General features: G+C 43.5%; 1 protein-coding gene across 1 annotated transcript in view; it reads left to right on the forward strand.

Annotated features, from left to right (window-relative positions):
- The first annotated feature begins 6,882 nt into the window (after positions 1–6,882).
- Positions 6,883–17,282, forward strand: part of LOC125536561 (insulin-degrading enzyme-like 1, peroxisomal) — a 32,339-nt gene continuing 21,939 nt past the window's right edge. Inside the window, exons 1-17 of the mRNA XM_048699796.1 lie at positions 6,883–7,197; positions 7,300–7,375; positions 9,187–9,254; positions 9,915–10,006; positions 10,090–10,163; positions 10,244–10,287; positions 11,654–11,705; positions 12,554–12,676; positions 12,766–12,878; positions 12,957–13,119; positions 14,030–14,122; positions 14,213–14,298; positions 14,704–14,790; positions 15,465–15,568; positions 16,532–16,634; positions 16,727–16,822; positions 16,897–17,086. Of these exons, the coding sequence (XP_048555753.1) occupies positions 7,015–7,197; positions 7,300–7,375; positions 9,187–9,254; positions 9,915–10,006; positions 10,090–10,163; positions 10,244–10,287; positions 11,654–11,705; positions 12,554–12,676; positions 12,766–12,878; positions 12,957–13,119; positions 14,030–14,122; positions 14,213–14,298; positions 14,704–14,790; positions 15,465–15,568; positions 16,532–16,634; positions 16,727–16,822; positions 16,897–17,086 (1,747 nt within the window). The 5' untranslated portion in view covers positions 6,883–7,014. The remainder of the gene's footprint in view (positions 7,198–7,299; positions 7,376–9,186; positions 9,255–9,914; positions 10,007–10,089; positions 10,164–10,243; positions 10,288–11,653; positions 11,706–12,553; positions 12,677–12,765; positions 12,879–12,956; positions 13,120–14,029; positions 14,123–14,212; positions 14,299–14,703; positions 14,791–15,464; positions 15,569–16,531; positions 16,635–16,726; positions 16,823–16,896; positions 17,087–17,282) is intronic.

A 17,282-nucleotide genomic window follows, 5' to 3' on the forward strand; every position in this document is an offset into this window, starting at 1 on the left:
ACTGGGTGATTATAAAGGTGCTCTACAGGTGTCTCCGAAGGTACTTGTTGGGTTGGCATATTTCGAGATTAGGATTTGTCACTCCGATTGTCGGAGAGGTATCTCTGGGCCCTCTCGGTAATGCACATCACTTAAGCCTTGCAAGCATTGCAACTAATGAGTTAGTTGCGGTATGATGTATTACAGAACGAGTAAAGAGACTTGCCGGTAACGAGATTGAAACTAGGTATTGAGATACCGACGATCGAATCTCGGGCAAGTAACGTACCGATGACAAAGGGAACAACGTATGTTGTTATGCGGTCTGACCGATAAAAGATCTTCGTAGAATATATGGGAGCCAATATGAACATCCAGGTTCCGCTATTGGTTATTGACCGGAGACATGTCTCGGTCATGTCTACATAGTTCTCGAACCCGTAGGGTCCGCATGCTTAACGTTTCGATGACAGTTATATTATGAGTTTATATGTTTTGATGTACCAAAGGTTGTTCGGAGTCCCGGATGTGATCACGGACATGACGAGGAGTCTCGAAATGGTCGAGACATGAAGATTGATATATTGGAAGGTTATGTTTGGATATCAGAAGTGTTCCGGGTGAAATCGGGATTTTACCGGAGTACCGGGGGGTTACCGGAACCCCCCGGGGACTTAATGGGCCTTAGTGGGCCTTGGTGGAAAGAGAGGAGAGACGGCCAGGGCATGGGCCGCGCCCCCTCCCCCTAGTCCGAATAGGACAAGGAGAGGGGGGTGGCGGCCCCCCTTCCTTCTTCTCCTCCACCTCTTTCCCCTCTCTCTCCTAGTCTAACAAGGAAAAGGGGGGGAGTCCTACTCCCGGTAGGAGTAGGACTCCTCCTGGCGCGCCCCTCTCTAGGCCGGCCGCACCCCCCCTTGCTCCTTTATATACGGGGGTAGGGGCACCCCATAGACACAACAATTGATCGTTTGATCTTTTAGCCGTGTGCGGTGCCCCCCTCCACCATAGTCCACCTCGATAATACTGTAGCAGTGCTTAGGCGAAGCCCTGCGTCGGTAGAACATCATCATCATCACCACGCTGTCGTGCTGACGAAACTCTCCCTGAGCACTTGGCTGGATCGGAGTTCGAGGGACGTCATCGGGCTGAACGTGTGCTGAACTCGGAGGTGTCGTACGTTCGGTACTTGATCGGTCGGATCGTGAAGACATACGACTACATCAACCGCGTTGTGCTAACGCTTCCGCTTTCGGTCTACGAGGGTACGTGGACAATACTCTCCCCTCTCGTTGCTATGCATCACCATGATCTTGCGTGTGCGTAGGAAAATTTTAAATTACTGCGTTCCCCAACAATGACTTCATGAAGACAAACTGTAAGTAAAGAGAAGGAAGAGATAGAACCAGTTGCTTGGCGAAGACAAAGGATTTGTTGGACCGGTTCCAGTTGCTGTGACAACTGTACGTCTGGTTAGGGAGGTTGAGATTCAACCCAGAAGACCGCGTCTTCACCTTGTTCCCCTTGAGCTAAGGACACTTAGTCCCCGCCCAATCACTCTGGTAAGTCTTCAAGGTAGACTTCCAAACCTTCACAGACTCCGTTCACCGGCAATCCACAAGGACTCTTGGATGCTTAGAACGCGACGCCTAACCGGCTGGAGGATTCACAGTCCTCAAGTGTAACAAGTCTTCAGATCACGCGGACAGAAAGACTTCAGTGATGCCAGACACTCTTTGGGCTCTGGGTGTTTGGGCTTTGTCCTCGCAAGGATCTCTCTCTCAAATGCTTCGGAGGTGGGTTGCTCTCAAACGACAAAAGCCGTGCACTAACTCTGAGCAGCCACCAATTTATGGTGTAGGGGGTGGGCTATTTATAGCCACTAGGCAACCCGACCCGATTTGTCCGAAATGACCCTGGGTCACTAAGGAACTGACACGTGTTCCAATGGTCAGATTTCAAACACACGCGATAGCTTGACTTGGGCTACAAGTAAAGCTGACTCATCCAGCTCTGGATAAGATTTGCTCTCATTGTCTTCGCTTGAAGACATATGATTTGGTTGAGCATCACTTTAGTCACTCTGACTTTGTTCACTTGGACCCCACTTAACAGTACGATGGTTCCTATGACTCAACAAAGAAGAAAATGAAACTGCGAAACAACTATGTCTTCGCGCTCCAAAGACTTCATGCGATGTCTTCTCATGTCATAGTCTTCAATGTGAATATCTTCACATACCACCATTACCCTCAATGTCTTCACACATTTTTAGGGGTCATCTCCGGTGGGTAAACCGAATCAATGAGGGACTACTACCTGTGTTATCCTGCAATTCTCACAAACACATTAGTCCCTCAACCAGGTTTGTCGTCAATACTCCAAAACCAACTAGGGGTGGCACTAGATGCACTTACAGAGGGGCGCGCCCTCCCAAGCCCAATCCGAATTGGGAGGAGGGTCGGCCCCCTTTCTTTCCTCCGCTCTCTCCCTTCCTTCCCTCTCTCCCTTCCTTCCCCTCCTATTAGGACTAGGAAAGGGGGAACCTACTCCTAGTAGGAGTAGGATCCCCCCCCTTGGGGGCGCGCCCAAGGTGGCCGACCGGCCCCCTCCTCCACCCCTTTATATACGGGGGAGGGGGCACCCCATAGACACACAAGTTGATTGTTTAGCCATGTGCGGTACCCCCTCCATAGAATTCCACCTTGGTCATATCGTTGTAGTGCTTAGGCGAAGCCCTGCATCCGTAACTTCATCATCACCGTCATCACGCCGTCGTGCTGACGAAACTCTCCCTCGGCCTCAACTGGATCAAGAGTATGAGGGACGTCACCGAGCTGAATGTGTGTAGATCACGGAGGTGCCGTGCATTCGGTACTTGATCGGTTGGATCGCGAAGACATTCGACTACATCAACCGCGTTTCATAACGCTTCCGCTTTCAGTCTATGAGGGTACGTAGACATACTCCCCCCCTCTCATTGATATGCATCTCCTAGATAGATCTTGCGTGATCGTAGGAATTTTTTTTGAAATACTGCGTTCCCCAACAATATGTGGATATGAAAAAGTGGTTGAGGGCTTTTGGAGCATATCACTAAGCATTTTGAGAAAGCAAGTCATTAAGCAACACCTCACCCCCTTTTAATAGTATTGGCTTTTCCTATGGACTCAATATGATCTTGGATCACTAAAATTAAAAGTGTAGAGTCTTGAGCTTGAGCCAATATGTGTCCTTATCATTTTGAGGGGTCCACATTCCTAGTCGATGCCATGCCAATCATTGAACTTTCTGAAATGATCATCTTGAAAGAGCATTAGTTCAATGAGCTATATGTTGTTAGGAATTACCAAAACCACCCATAGATAGTTGCACTTTCACCTGTTCACGCTCATTCTCAATGATCATGTTATGCATGATCACACGAGCAGTCATGATATACCAAAGGTTTTTTTTATCCCAGAATCTAGATGGTCCTCACACAATAGCAAATTGGCATTGCAAAATACCAAAAGCCCTCTCAACATCTTTCATAGCCATCCCTTGTGCATTGTGAAAGATGAGTTCTTTCTTACCTTGGGGTCTTGCTATTGGCTTGACAAAAGTACTCCACCTCGGGTAGATGCCATCCGCAAGATAATACCCATAGTTGTATGTGCGGCCATTTGCTTCGAAGGTCACCGATAGTGCTTCTCCATTTGCTAACTTGGCAAAAAGAGGTGACCGGTCGAGCACATTGACGTCATTGCAAGATCTAGACATCCCAAAATATGAATGCCAAAACCATGTTTCTTGATCAACAACGGCCTCAAGATTGATAGTGGCATCCTTCCCGCGTCCCTTAAACTATCCATGTCATGCTTTTGGGAAATTTTTTAATTTTCAATGCATGCAATCGATGGACCCTAGCATAGCTGAAAACCCACAAGCTTTGTTCATCTCCAAAAGCCTATGACTGTCCTGAGCATTGATTGCTCTCAACTACTCTGGACCAAACACTTCTACCATACTCTTTGCAAAATGTTTGACATAGAAGATAAAAGTGCTCTCTGCCATCGCCAAGTTGTCATCAATGTAGTCTGTCGGAACACCATAGGCCATCATGCGCAAAGCGGCAGTGACCTTCTGCTCGGCGCTATGTCCAAGCAACCCGACACAATTCCTCCTCTGCTCAAAGGATCGGTCATGCTGCTTCACAGAATTGCAAATGTGGATGAACAAATCTTTAGACATTCTGAACCAGCGTCGGAAGTACCTCTCTGAAAAAACGGGAGGTGAACCAAAATAGTTGTGCATCAACCTCTTGTGCACGTCAAACCGTTCTCTCTGGATGAACTCACGGCCATACATGGAACCGCCGTGCTTCGGCTTCTTCCTCTTGTGCATCACCACTAGCATAACAATGTCCCCTTCTTTGATCAAATAAAATTCCTCATCCGACGAGGAATCGTCCATGAAAGAGGAGTCACACGAGCTCATCTACAATGCGGAAATCACCATCAAACTCCATCTTCAACCCCAATGAAAAAACATTCAAGTTTGCTCGATTTTTACCTTGGGGGAATTTCGTCAAACACCTTGCGTGCGGGTTGGAAGAAATTGGCTGACTGCGGTTTGGGAAGCCGTTCAGCAGCGGCTTGTGCGGCCGCCAGCGGCAGCTCGACAGAGGAGACGGACACAACCCTGCAGAGAAGATGGTGGGAGCTTGGTGTTGCGGGCGACCGACTTCACGCGGCTGGAAGAACGACGGAGGTGGGCTGCCATCGGGCGGGCGGTGTGGCATGCCTCCCATACCTCCAGCGATTGGGCGAGGCTCGGAACAAGCCCTGCCCATCCACGACCACGCCGTGGAAGCCACTATGACAGCCAGACTTCCAATGAAGCTTCGATTTGAAGCGGCGACTGGGGGGCAACCATCTCTACTCCAGCGAGGCGGGCAGCGGGGGACAGGTGGGCGGGCGGGCGGCGATGTTGATTTTCGACGAAATCGACAAGCGGGGGAGTTGGGCAGGCAGGATCGGGTGGACGGAAACCGAATGAAGGTAGTTGGGCAGTTGGCGTGCGGCCGCCGATTTTACATCTTCTGTAGGTGGAGATGCAAATTTGCATCCACTGAAGATGCCCTTATATTGTTTTAGCGGAAAGGGCTGATTTGCGCCTTCAAGATCAGGGCTGTTTGGTTTGTACCCTGGTTTCGTCAACAATTTGGCATGGAATCAGGGGCGTGTTTGGTTGCCTGCATAAGACCCAGCCTGGCCCGTGCGGGAAAGATTGAGCCCGTTTGGTTGTCTGCGTTCACTGTGCGGCCTGCATCGCATGGAACTTAAAGCACGTCCAGGCCAGGCCCAGGGGAAACGTCCGAATCGGCAGTAGCTCGCGAGCCTGGCTCGGGCGAGGCAGGGGGCGCGACGCGCTTCTCCCCTCGTGCGAGCAGGGAGATGGCGTGAGCTCGCCCGCGTCGCCGAAAAATCAGCAGGAGGATTTTGGCTCACCTCCCGCCGAGTCCACCCCTATTTAGCCCCTCCCTCACCGCCCCAACTCCCGCCACTATTCTCCCTCCATTCGAGCTTTCCTACCGACGCGCATCGGCACCGACGAGCAGGTAAGCGGCGCATCTTCATCGGCCCGCGGTCCACGACGTCGGCGCTCCTTCACCGGCCGACATTGATCTTCCACGACCGCCCCCTCGCCCTCGAGCTGCAGCCATGGCCTCTGTGAGTTCAATCTCCCTTTCCCTCTGTTCCTTCTATCTAGATCTGAGCTGCAACTAGGGTTTGATCTAGATGCATGGTTGATTAGTAATCTGATCTGTGAGCTGATATGGTTGATTGCTATGCTGCAGTTGCAATTTGTGGTAGGGATAGATGTTCAAGCATGTGGTAGGCTAGATTAGTAGTAGAGTTTGAAGTTGAACCTTGTGCTTGTGTTGAATCGTGCTTAGATCTGTGATTTGTAGCTATTGGTGGTCCATTTGTAGCATGCTGTTTGTTGTAGATGTATGTTCCTGCTCATAGATTGTCCGGTATGCTTAGTATGATAGCAATGAAGCATGTGCTTGCTATGATAGTGATGAACCATGTACATGTATGCTCTGCTTTCATGGGTTGTCCGATATGTTGTGTGCTATGCTTACTGTCAATGCGTGCTACGATTGTAGGACATGACCACGCAGACGCAAGATCTTAGTCAGGCCTTTGTCCTGTCCGACAGCCAGTTTGCTCCATCGTTTGTCGAAGGACTTGCAGCGTATGTCCAAGATGGCATCTGATTTAGAGGTGTTCGCGTCTGATTCCCTCTATGTGCCAGTAGTGCTAGTTGAGCTAACTCCTGCTGCTGCTGCTGGCGCTGTACTCAAGGTAGCAGCAGCAAAGGCAAAAAAGATGGTAGGTCGAACAACATGAAGTGACAGCCGTTCATGTCCACGTTCGTCCTGAATAAGATGTGTGAGCTCATCTCTAATGGAGTTAGGACTGACAATGGTTTCAGGGAGGTGCACTTGAACACCGTTGCGAAGCAGGTATTCGATTTCTGTGGGCAGGAGGTGTCTGCCACCCAGGTGTTTTAGGTGTGGGTAAGCTCGTCAACTAGGGTACAAGTTAAGCACAACATGTACGCCGTATGCAACCAAACACCGTGTTCATGTGCCACTTGAGCCAATGCAGACAACTAAACAAAGTGCACTTGCGTATTACTTAATGCATAGACACTAATACAAGCAACCAAACAACTTACAGATGATGTATTAGAACCTATTTTTACTTAATCAGACTGAGTTGAGAAATGTACATAATACAGAAATTATAGCAAACCGCAACCAAACACTCCCAGATGAAGGATGATGAAGGGAGTGCGGGCGAGCTGGGCGTGCCAAAAGAATCGGAAGTAAATCCAAACACACCCACGTCCCAGTCAACGCCGATATTTTGGCTTGGGCGTTGAGAGCAGCGATCCAAACGGCCCCTAAAACCAACCCGAGCAGCGAGCCTCGCCCCAAGACTTGCCCTCCCCTAGCGCCGACGACGACTGGGCGGCGACGCGATGGATTCGAGGCTGCGAGAGGTGGACGCCCCCGCCGAGCCGGCCGACGGCGCCGCTGCGCTGGCCACCGCGAAGGCTGAGGTGGAAGTCACCAAGCCCCGCAACGACAGGCGCGGGTACCGCCGCGTGGTGCTCCCGAACGCCCTCGAGTGCCTCCTCATCAGCGACCCCGACACCGACAAGGTCAGCTCCAGTCGCCCACTCGCTCTTCAATCGGGACGGGCCGGGGTTTCGTGGCAGCTTCTTGGTTTCGTCCAGATTCTGAAATTCGCGATTTGTTTGCAGGCTGCGGCGTCGATGAATGTCTCGGTGGGGTACTTCTGTGATCCCGACGGGATGGAGGGGCTCGCGCACTTCCTTGGTGAGCGCTCTGCCCTGGCTTGTTGCGTTACACCCACCCAGGGCCAGGGGCATGCTTGATACTGCTGCTTTTGCTGTAGTTAGTCGTTCAGGGATCATCTTACACACGCTAGTGATGAAAATCTTACTGCAGCTGCGACCTAACAACCTCGATTTCTCAGTTGCCGTACCTTGTCTTCTTGTGAAAACGCAGAAACTTGAGTCTCGATGCATTGATAGATAGAAAAAGAGTTCATTAGAAGCCCCAAAGCACAAGGCAACACAGCTCGGTAGTAGTAGCAGTCCCTGGATACTCGCAGTAAGACCCACCGCCCCTGCCCTCGCCCACAACTGCGCCTCAGATTTGATTGTGCTTAGCGAACTGGTGATATGCGACATTGTGATGCCTCCATCCACCAAGCTGTGAGCATGGTGATGAGGTGCCATTGCGCATCAAGGCCGGGGTGAACCCGGTGGGCCGCTACCACCAGTCAATGAAGTCCTCACCGATAACCAGAGGCACTGCATTGGATCCGATCCAAGATAGGACCTCATGCAACTGGGTTAGTGAGAAGGGGTAACCAGTGAGAAGGTGAGTCATGGTCTCTGCGATTGGTCGCAAAGCAGACAATGCGGGTGGTCGTGCAAGCCCAGCCTTGCCAGCCTCTCGGCAGTGCAGCAACGCTTTTGGCAAGCAAGCCAAACGAACAACTTCGCCCTCGGTGGAGCCCAGCGTGCCAGTTCAACCAACAACAGCCCCCTGAAAGAGGGTCTCTCTGTCGCCGTGCTATTGCTCTTGTTATGATTTTATACTCGTGTGGCCTATCACTGCAATTTGCTAGTTTGTTATGAAAGGCTTTTTTCAATTGGGATTACTGCTATAGAATGTCCTGATATATTGGGATGTGTGTGCTTCTGGGTTGTTCAGTAGAGTAACCACTAGCATGACATTAATCATCGAATAAGTAAATACAGATACAAGTCGGCACCAATTTGGATGTGCATGTTCTTTTCACAGTCCGTGTACCATAAATAATCAAGGAGAAAGAAACAGAATTCTGGATGTTCATACATCAGCATGGTACTCGCTTCTTCAATTTTCTACCTGGAGTTTTGCATATTTCCCTTTTGGATAAAGGGGATTTTGGTGATGAAATCAAACTACAAGAGCCGAGGTCTTCAGGTCCTCGAAAATGTAAGATGTACTGGCGTGGTCAGACCAAACCATATGTGACCCCCCCATCACACACACACACAACACAAAACTTCAAGCATCATACCATAAAAAACAAGGTTTTCAAGATGTTCGAGTTCTGCATATTCCCCTTGACATCCTAGAGTAAAGTTCTAGCATCATCTCTTCATCTTTAAAAAAGAACAGCGAAACACATATTGCATGGCCATGAGAGAACCTGATTCGCTTGCAACTGAACGTCTGAATGTGAAATTGACATCTTCTGATAGAATGTTGAACGCAGCATCTTACTAATACTAATAAGTAATAATGACCCAGGAGCTCAAAGATTATGTGGTGAGGAGTGGCAACTAGCTGTACTAAGTAGACCTGCAGAGTAAACCTAAGGGTAGATGCCACAAATTGTGCTTGCTATATTTTAAACTTGTTTTCCATATCGCTCTATCTCTAGGATGTAACTTTTCGTGTACCAGTGCACCGCCATCTACTGTATAAATCTCATTGCATTGTTTTTCATCTTGTTGGTTTATATTCTAGCATTTAAAAAGCTCCACCACATGTATGTTCCAGTACTAGCGTGTGGGTGTTTGTGCATCTTTTAATCTGTAACATGCTTATGCCTGGTTCTACTTCCACAGAGCATATGCTTTTCTACGCGAGTGAAAAATATCCAATAGAAGACAGTTACTCAAAGTACATCGCTGAGGTACGTAGTTTGCCAGGGGTAAAATTTCCACCTTTCCAGTTTGTATATTATTAAAAAGGGTTCTCTGTAACTGATCTTGGTATCACCGTGGTAGTAATTTGTTTGATTGAGCTCAAGCTGATTTTTAAAAAGTGGAAATGCTTCAGAACAACTCAGTTGCCCAGAAAAACAGCAACATGACTTTGAAGTTTGAACATAGTGTGATCCTTGCAAAACAATTCTATATTTAAGGATTCTAGTTATCCAGAAGCAGCAGGCATCAGAATAGACTAAAATTTGAGCAACTAATCTATTATCTACTTGATCATGGGACAGTCTTCTTTTATGATTTTATCATCATAGGGTGCTGGTTGGTTTCCATATATAGTTCTTTTCAGATATATGTGGCCACAATGTCCTGTTATTGAGGAAACTGAGAAAATTGCTGCTGTGGCAGTGCCTAAACTATGGTCCTAAGTCCTAACATATGGTATACCACTGGTATTTTGCCAGGCATAGGTCAAGCCTTGTAAACCATCAACAATGCTAGTAGGAAAGCTTCTGCTTGGAGGCTTAGCTATTTTTCAGATTCATAGTTCATACACTGATATTACCATCTTAGGTGGATCCTCTGTTATTAATCAATAACCATTAGCTAGCTAATATGTGTGTTTCTTGTAGCATGGTGGTTCGACAAATGCCTTTACAACCTCTGAACACACAAACTTCTATTTTGATGTGAACAATGACAGCCTGGATGATGCTTTAGATAGGTACCTTCTGTTTCTTTCTTTCTACCTTCTTGTCCTTGTTTTGCAAAAGCTAATTCCTGTTCCATCTTGTCTCTTGTTTTCAGGTTCGCACAATTCTTTATAAAGCCATTGATGTCCCCTGATGCAACCCTTAGGGAAATAAAAGCTGTTGACTCTGGTATATGTTGTCTCTTACCTTTTCTGCTGATTCTAATGAGAGGACCAGCTTCTAATTTTTCTATTTTTCTTCATTGGCAGAAAACCAGAAAAATCTATTGTCAGATCCATGGCGAATGAGTCAGGTACTCCCAGTTTTCAGGCTTATTTGAATCAACAAACAGCTTGCTGATAGAAATCTTATTTTGTTAAAGTTGGATGGTATTCTGGCATTTTGGAGTCGTGACAATAATTTTTTACTAAATTCAGAAATCATTTTCAACAATTTTGGACTCTGTTTCATACTAAATGTTTTCAAAGTATCATATTGCAATTCAATTATTTTCTCCTTGTTCTGTATGCCATGAAGCTAGGGACCCTTTCCAGAAACATGTGTACCATTTGGTAACTGTTTGGAGGGTTGTGACCTGTGATTATAATAAAGGCCCTCAACAGAGTAATTAATAATTAAATAACCAGAGTTTAGAGTCACTTTAATTGTTTCTCACTTTTTAGGGACAGCTTTGTTGGTCCTAATGGGTGTTGCATCACTGGACAATGCAGTTGTTCCCCATGACAACTGTGCTTGACATATGGTTTTATATCTGGTTTGATTTGCGATTTACCTTGCTACGAGCATGGCGTTATGTTCAGCCAGAAATGTTAAAACTTATCTCCTGTATTATCTTTATTGAGGTATCAATGTCCTCAACCCCAAGTGTCTTTGCTCTATAGGTATCACTCATTCTAAAGGTTCTTCATTGCTAGGATATAATGAGTTGATGATAATTTAATATTCTAGTTCTGATACTCTATCATACCTCCCCGCAAGAAATAGGATGAACTTTTGTATTTGTTTTGTGATGCAATGTGACTAGCGAATTGCTATGTGTCCTGTACTACTTGTGCTTCTTCATTTTTGTTACTAAGACTGCCTATCATTTTATATGCTGAACTCAAGCAGCTTCCCGGGCTCAGTTTATCTGGGAATCCTTAAGAGCACAATGTAAGAAATCCTAGTCCAGTAAGACTAATATCACTCAAAAAAGTGTTCTTAATACAACTTAAGGCTCTACTGTGATTATAATGATTACAGTCCTGGCTGAGATAGCCATGAGGATAAGGGGAACATATCCCTCTGGAAACCATACGTCTGGTGGAAGAATGGATATAGCAAGACAGACACCCAGTCTAGCAGGATAAATAGCCGAAGTTCATCTTCAGAATTGAATCTTCTGACAACATGATAATACACCTATCTACACATACTTAAATGCCCAGTCTGAACTCTAAAGCACATTGTAAACCATTTTAAGCACGACCTGTCTCGTGCCTATTACTGGTACAGACAAAGGCCACTTCGTTTTGCATGTGATTGTGTCATTGCGACCAAGTTGTCCAATTATTGTAGGCACTAAGCAGTCCTTCCTAATTTGGTGCTTGCAGTTGTATTTCATGTCATTGACTTTTTTGTTTGTTTTCTTTTCCTCATCTATGCTCTTTTGGTTTCAGCTCCAGAAGCATCTTTGCTCGAATAACCACCCATATCACAAGTTCAGCACTGGTGGGTATTTTAGCTCCATATCAATGCCCAGTGTCTGATTTTTATGCATCCATGAGACATTGAAACTATAATCTTTCTTGCGACCTAATATTTATTTCATCTTTATATTATTATCTTAATATTACTGTCATGCCGCACGAAACAAAGCCATACTGTTGTAACTTTCACTTCAATATTACAATCTTGTTAATAGCAAAAGAAAAGTACTACCTCCGTCCTGGTTTATTGGTCCCCTTCGTATTTTGTGCCAAGTTTTGACCATAGATTTAACTAACAAAATGTTAATGCATGTAACCTAAAATCATATCGTTGGATTCGTATTTGAACATAGTTTCCGATAATACTATTTTTGCTATGTATAACATATATTTATCAGTTAAAATCCTAGTCAAAATATGACTCTAAATACGAGGGGGACTAATAAACCAGGACGATGGTAGTACTTCACTGCAACCTTAAGAATAACTGGTCTTCGATTGCTTTGGGTGGGTGTACAATGCCCTCATTTTTTTTATCGTCAGTGGTACTCCCTTCTGTCCCTAAAGCAAGTGTTGGTCCAGCATAGTGCAGTTAAAATTTGATTTATTTTACCACAAACATATGTAGATGGATTTAGTGTGGCCATACGAACATTTTTTTTCTGTAGAATGGTCATCGAAACTAAATTGTTTTAATATTTTATTTATTGGTGGTCAAAGCTGTAAACTGGAGACATAGACAACACTTAGGGCCATGGAAGTTATGAAAAGTCATGGAAATTTTGACGTGAGCTGAACATTTTTGCTACTTGGGAGAAAAGGTGAACACTTGTCGTTTTCTGACGAATTTTCTGCCCATGCATCATCAAGGAAATTGGGACACACTGGAGGTTAAACCAAAGGAGAAAGGATTGGACACAAGGGCTGAGCTTATTAATTTCTATGATTCACACTACTCAGCCAACTTGATGCAGCTTGCTGTGTATGGAAAAGGTTTTTTGTCGGACCATGTTACAACCTTTTTCATTTCCTTACAAATTCTCCATATTTCTGATTTCGCCTTATATCTGCTGTATTTGCAGAGAGTCTTGACAACATCCAAACCCTTGTCGAAAGTAAGTTCTGTGATATCAAGAACGTTGGGAGGAAGCACTTTTCTTTTCCTGGTCATCCATGTTCAAGCAAAGATCTCCAGGTTTACATTTGCTTACAATGAATTTACAATTCAAGTGCACCACTGGATCAGATTTATTTGATAGCTCATAACTCGCAGATCCTTGTTAAAGCGGTTCCTATAAAACAAGGTCATACTTTGCGAATACTGTGGCCAATCACTCCAAATGTTAGGCATTACAAGGAAGGTCCTTGTAGGTATGTGAGCCATCTAATCGGTCATGAAGGAGAAGGATCTCTCTTTTACATACTAAAAAAGTTGGGTAAGTCTCTTGGCTATTTGAAGTAACGAGATTTATGCTTCTTATTTCCAGAATTGCGTTATTGTTAATGTGCAGTTTGCAGTTGCTGAATTCTGCTGTGCTGTGCTTATTTTATAATCTGCCGTAGGAAATTAGCAGTAAAAGTTCTCAAAATGTGGTCAAACAAACACTAAAATAGGCAAAAATTGATCGGTCTGACGGGATTATTTTAATCCACCTTAATGCCAAACGCAGACGAAGCCTATCAAATGTTATTGTTAGCATGCGGCAAGATTTACTAGGAGTCTAATTTTTGTCTCTCTCTTTACTGCTTATGCTAATGCCTTATTGGTTTGCATGCACTGATGGTTAATGCATTTTGATTTCAAGAAAGTCTTGATCTTTCAGTTGTGGGCTGACTGATTTCTAATTAGGCTTAGTGTCTCAATCTATCGGGCATAGCTTGGTTCTTATCCTTTCGTACATGCTGCTGTACAGTTTAATATAATGTCTTGGGTTTCCCTGTATATAGAAAAACTCCTTTCGCTTTCAGTTGGTATTACATACAAAGCTAATTTTCTCTCTCGTATTGAGCATCATATCAAGTCTATTGAGTCATTAGTTCTTTTTAGTTTGTATTTTAAGCGGCTAATATGGTGTTTAGTGTCAGAGTTGAATGTTAAATTATTATTATTTTTCGAACATGCAACAAAGGAAAGAGCAAATACATCCCACAGGCGCAATACGTGGAAAGTAAAACCTCAGATATGGAGCTACTGCTGTATAAATCCCTCTGTTGGTGTTAATCTCAACTTAGTGTTCCGTTGGTTGATATGATTTACTTGGTCATTCTTCACCTATGGAAGCATATCTGTTCTGATATTTCACAGTGGTTACCCGGATTAACTCTTTATTCTGTTAAATTCTCCAGGATGGGCTATGAGTTTGGAAGCAGGGGAAGGGGATTGGAGTTATGATTTCTCTTTCTTCAGTGTCGTTATACAGCTCACAGATGTAGGCCATGGTGAGTTCTCATTCAAGAAAGGCCATTTGACACTGAAATTTTGAATTGTGAGTGGTACGCCTATTTGATAATCGATATCATTGATGATAGAACACATGGAGGATGTCGTTGGGTTGCTGTTCAGATACATTACATTGCTTCAGACCTCTGGAACTCCAAAGTGGATTTTTGATGAGGTGAATTTAATTTGTCATAAATCTCGTTAACTCCCCCCCCGCCCCCGCAAAAAAAAAAATCACTGCATGATCGATTGCTCGGATACGTACCAGTATTAATTAGCCGCTGCCTTCACTTAGGTTTATAGTGAGTATCTCCTAATTGCTGCTGTTGGTCTTGCTAAACAAGCACATTTGGACTGAGGATATATAAGTTGCATCTTTTCTATTACTCAAACGAAACATGTATGCTGCCTTGAAACAGTTTATTTTGTATCACTAACAATTTAAACTGGAGTAAAGGAAACATATTACGGACTGGTAAATGCTAATGACTAAACTGATTTTAGGCATCACATAGATTCAAAAAAAATTACGTTTAGCCTGATGCTTATTAATTGCGTTACTTTCTTTTGGACTGTGAAGCTTCTAGCCATCTGCGAGATGGGATTCCACTATCGAGACAAGAGCCCTCCTAGCAATTATGTTGTCAATATTTCCTCAAACATGCAGGTATATTCTAGTTGTTTCTTTGGACATATATGTTGCCTGGTTCTCATAAATTGTATCTCCTCGTATTATCATGAGTCATGTTTTTGTTTGTATTTGCATGTAGGAAGTTTGAAATTGACACAATCTAATTCCATAGTCTTTTGACTATTCAAATTCTTATTTCTTGTTGCGTGCATGTGCGCCCTAGATTCTTTCTTGCTTGTCTCTGAGTAAACTGTTCCACCCTAAATGCGTTGTCTGAGAGCAAACAATTCCGAGATAACTCACTCAAAATCTTATTATTACTTAGGTTTTTTTAATCAGATGGATATTGTTGCCTTTTTCATTCTTTCTACTATCAGTTTGTTCCTATTATTCTGTTTTGTCAGTCGCATGTTTGTGTGGGAAAGAATTGGGTGCAAACCAATGTTCTGGTTGAAGCACCTTCTTTAATTGCCTTTCCTGGAAAATAATCGGTTTGTGTTGCACATCTAGGTTCGTGTGTCCTTTCCAGTGTAGGCACAATAAAATAATGTTGAAGCTTTTTCTTGAGCTATGTATGTAACGTTCTTATGAATTGGAACGTTCTAATTCCATTCCAAGTAGTTCTGCCAAAATGTTTCTTCATAAGTGGTACATGAGTTTTTCTGATTTTGGCCATTTATCATGTTTTTCCTCATTGTTCATCTGTGTAGATTTTTCCACCAGAAGATTGGCTGATCGCGTCGTCTGTACCATCAAAGTTTTCACCAGATGCTATTCAGAAGGTGCTAAATGAATTGACTACAGAGAATGTTAGGTAGGCATTTAGAGAACTCTTGCCAAGTTGCCATATCAGGTTCTCCTGTTCTGATTCAAAATGAAGTTACCGATACTTTCACGCTCATTCTATGCTCAACACATGCTAGTTAAAAGCTGATGATTTTGTTACTTAAGTCAGTTATATGCTCCAGTCCACTATTATCGGGAAATAATGTGAAACCATGTTCTTAAATTTGCCTCTCCCTTCATCATTCATAAAATCGTTTGTGTTTGATGACTCCTAGAGGTCACCACATTTGGATATCTAAAGATACTTTCTTCCTGTATACAAAAGATAAGAGTTATTTCCAAGGCTTATTGGGAGCATATAAGCAAATCATGTAGCCACTATCCAATAGAACTTCTCAACCAGTATGAACTAAAATGAAGTGTGTCATTTATAAGTCAATTATCATGATTCATGACGAAATCTGATGCATAAATGCTTTCGGCAGAAACGGGTACCACTGTGGTTCAGTTACATATTTCAATGGTTAACAGTAACAAAGATCCTGTATTTCTATTTATGTTTCTCTCCAATTGGTTGTTCGAGCTTTTGAAGGAGAATTTGGCAGATTGTTACATGTAGCTGTTGATGAAGATTCATTTTTTGTCTTGATTTAGTGAACAATAAGACATTTTTTAATGTTAGTAAGGTTCTTTTCTAGCAAAAGAAGCTATAGCCAGAAAGATGATGCACTGAAGATGATTTCCAATTACCATAAATATGATGTTTATTCTCACAAAAAAGTGGATGTTAATTTTGTTATTTAATTCAAAAACCCTTGAGAGTCTGAAATTTTCCTTGATCCGTTCAAGGGTCATGCGCTTTCTTCTCTCCTTTTCTGCAGCATGAATTTATTCCTACCTTTGGTTTGCTTTTCTCCTTTTCCTTGACCAAATACATATTTGCTTATGGGATTATTTTTTAATATTGACTATTTTCTGTATCTCCTTTCAGAATATTCTGGGAGTCAAAATTATTTGAAGGGCATACAGACTTAACAGAACCTTGGTATGGTACTTCATATTGTGTTGAAGCAGTGCCTCCTTCCATTATGCAGGTAGACATTTGGATGCCACGCTTCTTATTTTATTCTCCAACTCCTGGATACAAAAATAATATAGTTTCTTATGTTAAATATTTGTGTTGCAGAAATGGGTAGAAAATGCTCCCAACGAAGATTTACACCTGCCAAAACCTAATATCTTCATTCCAACTGATCTTTCATTGAAAAATGTTGAGGAAAAGGTATTTATTTTCAGCCAACTATGTACCTAATTTTATTATTATAAACTGACATTTTATCTTTTTGGCTTATTCAGACAAGTTTTCCTTGCATGCTGAGGAAAACACTGTTTTCCAGATTGTGGTACAAGCCCGATACAATGTTCTTCACACCCAAGGTCTTCATCAAGATGGATTTCCACTGTCCTCTGTCCAATAGCTCCCCTGAATCATCAGTTCATACTGACGTATTCACTAGGTTGCTGATGGATTATTTGAATGATTATGGTGTGTATCAGTAACTTATAGATTTCTAATGCATTATTCTTACTGCATTGTTGATTAAGTTGGTCCAGCAATATCTGGATTTCTATTTGTGTTAGTCAATTTCAGATAGGTCATGTGGTAGGAAGATTTTTGTTTCATTCTGTTTACACACTACCGCCATGATCCGCTCTTTCAAGTGGTAGATCGATATATGAAA

This window comes from Triticum urartu, chromosome 2 (genome assembly GCF_003073215.2).
Source record: "Triticum urartu cultivar G1812 chromosome 2, Tu2.1, whole genome shotgun sequence".
Lineage (NCBI taxonomy): Eukaryota > Viridiplantae > Streptophyta > Magnoliopsida > Poales > Poaceae > Triticum > Triticum urartu.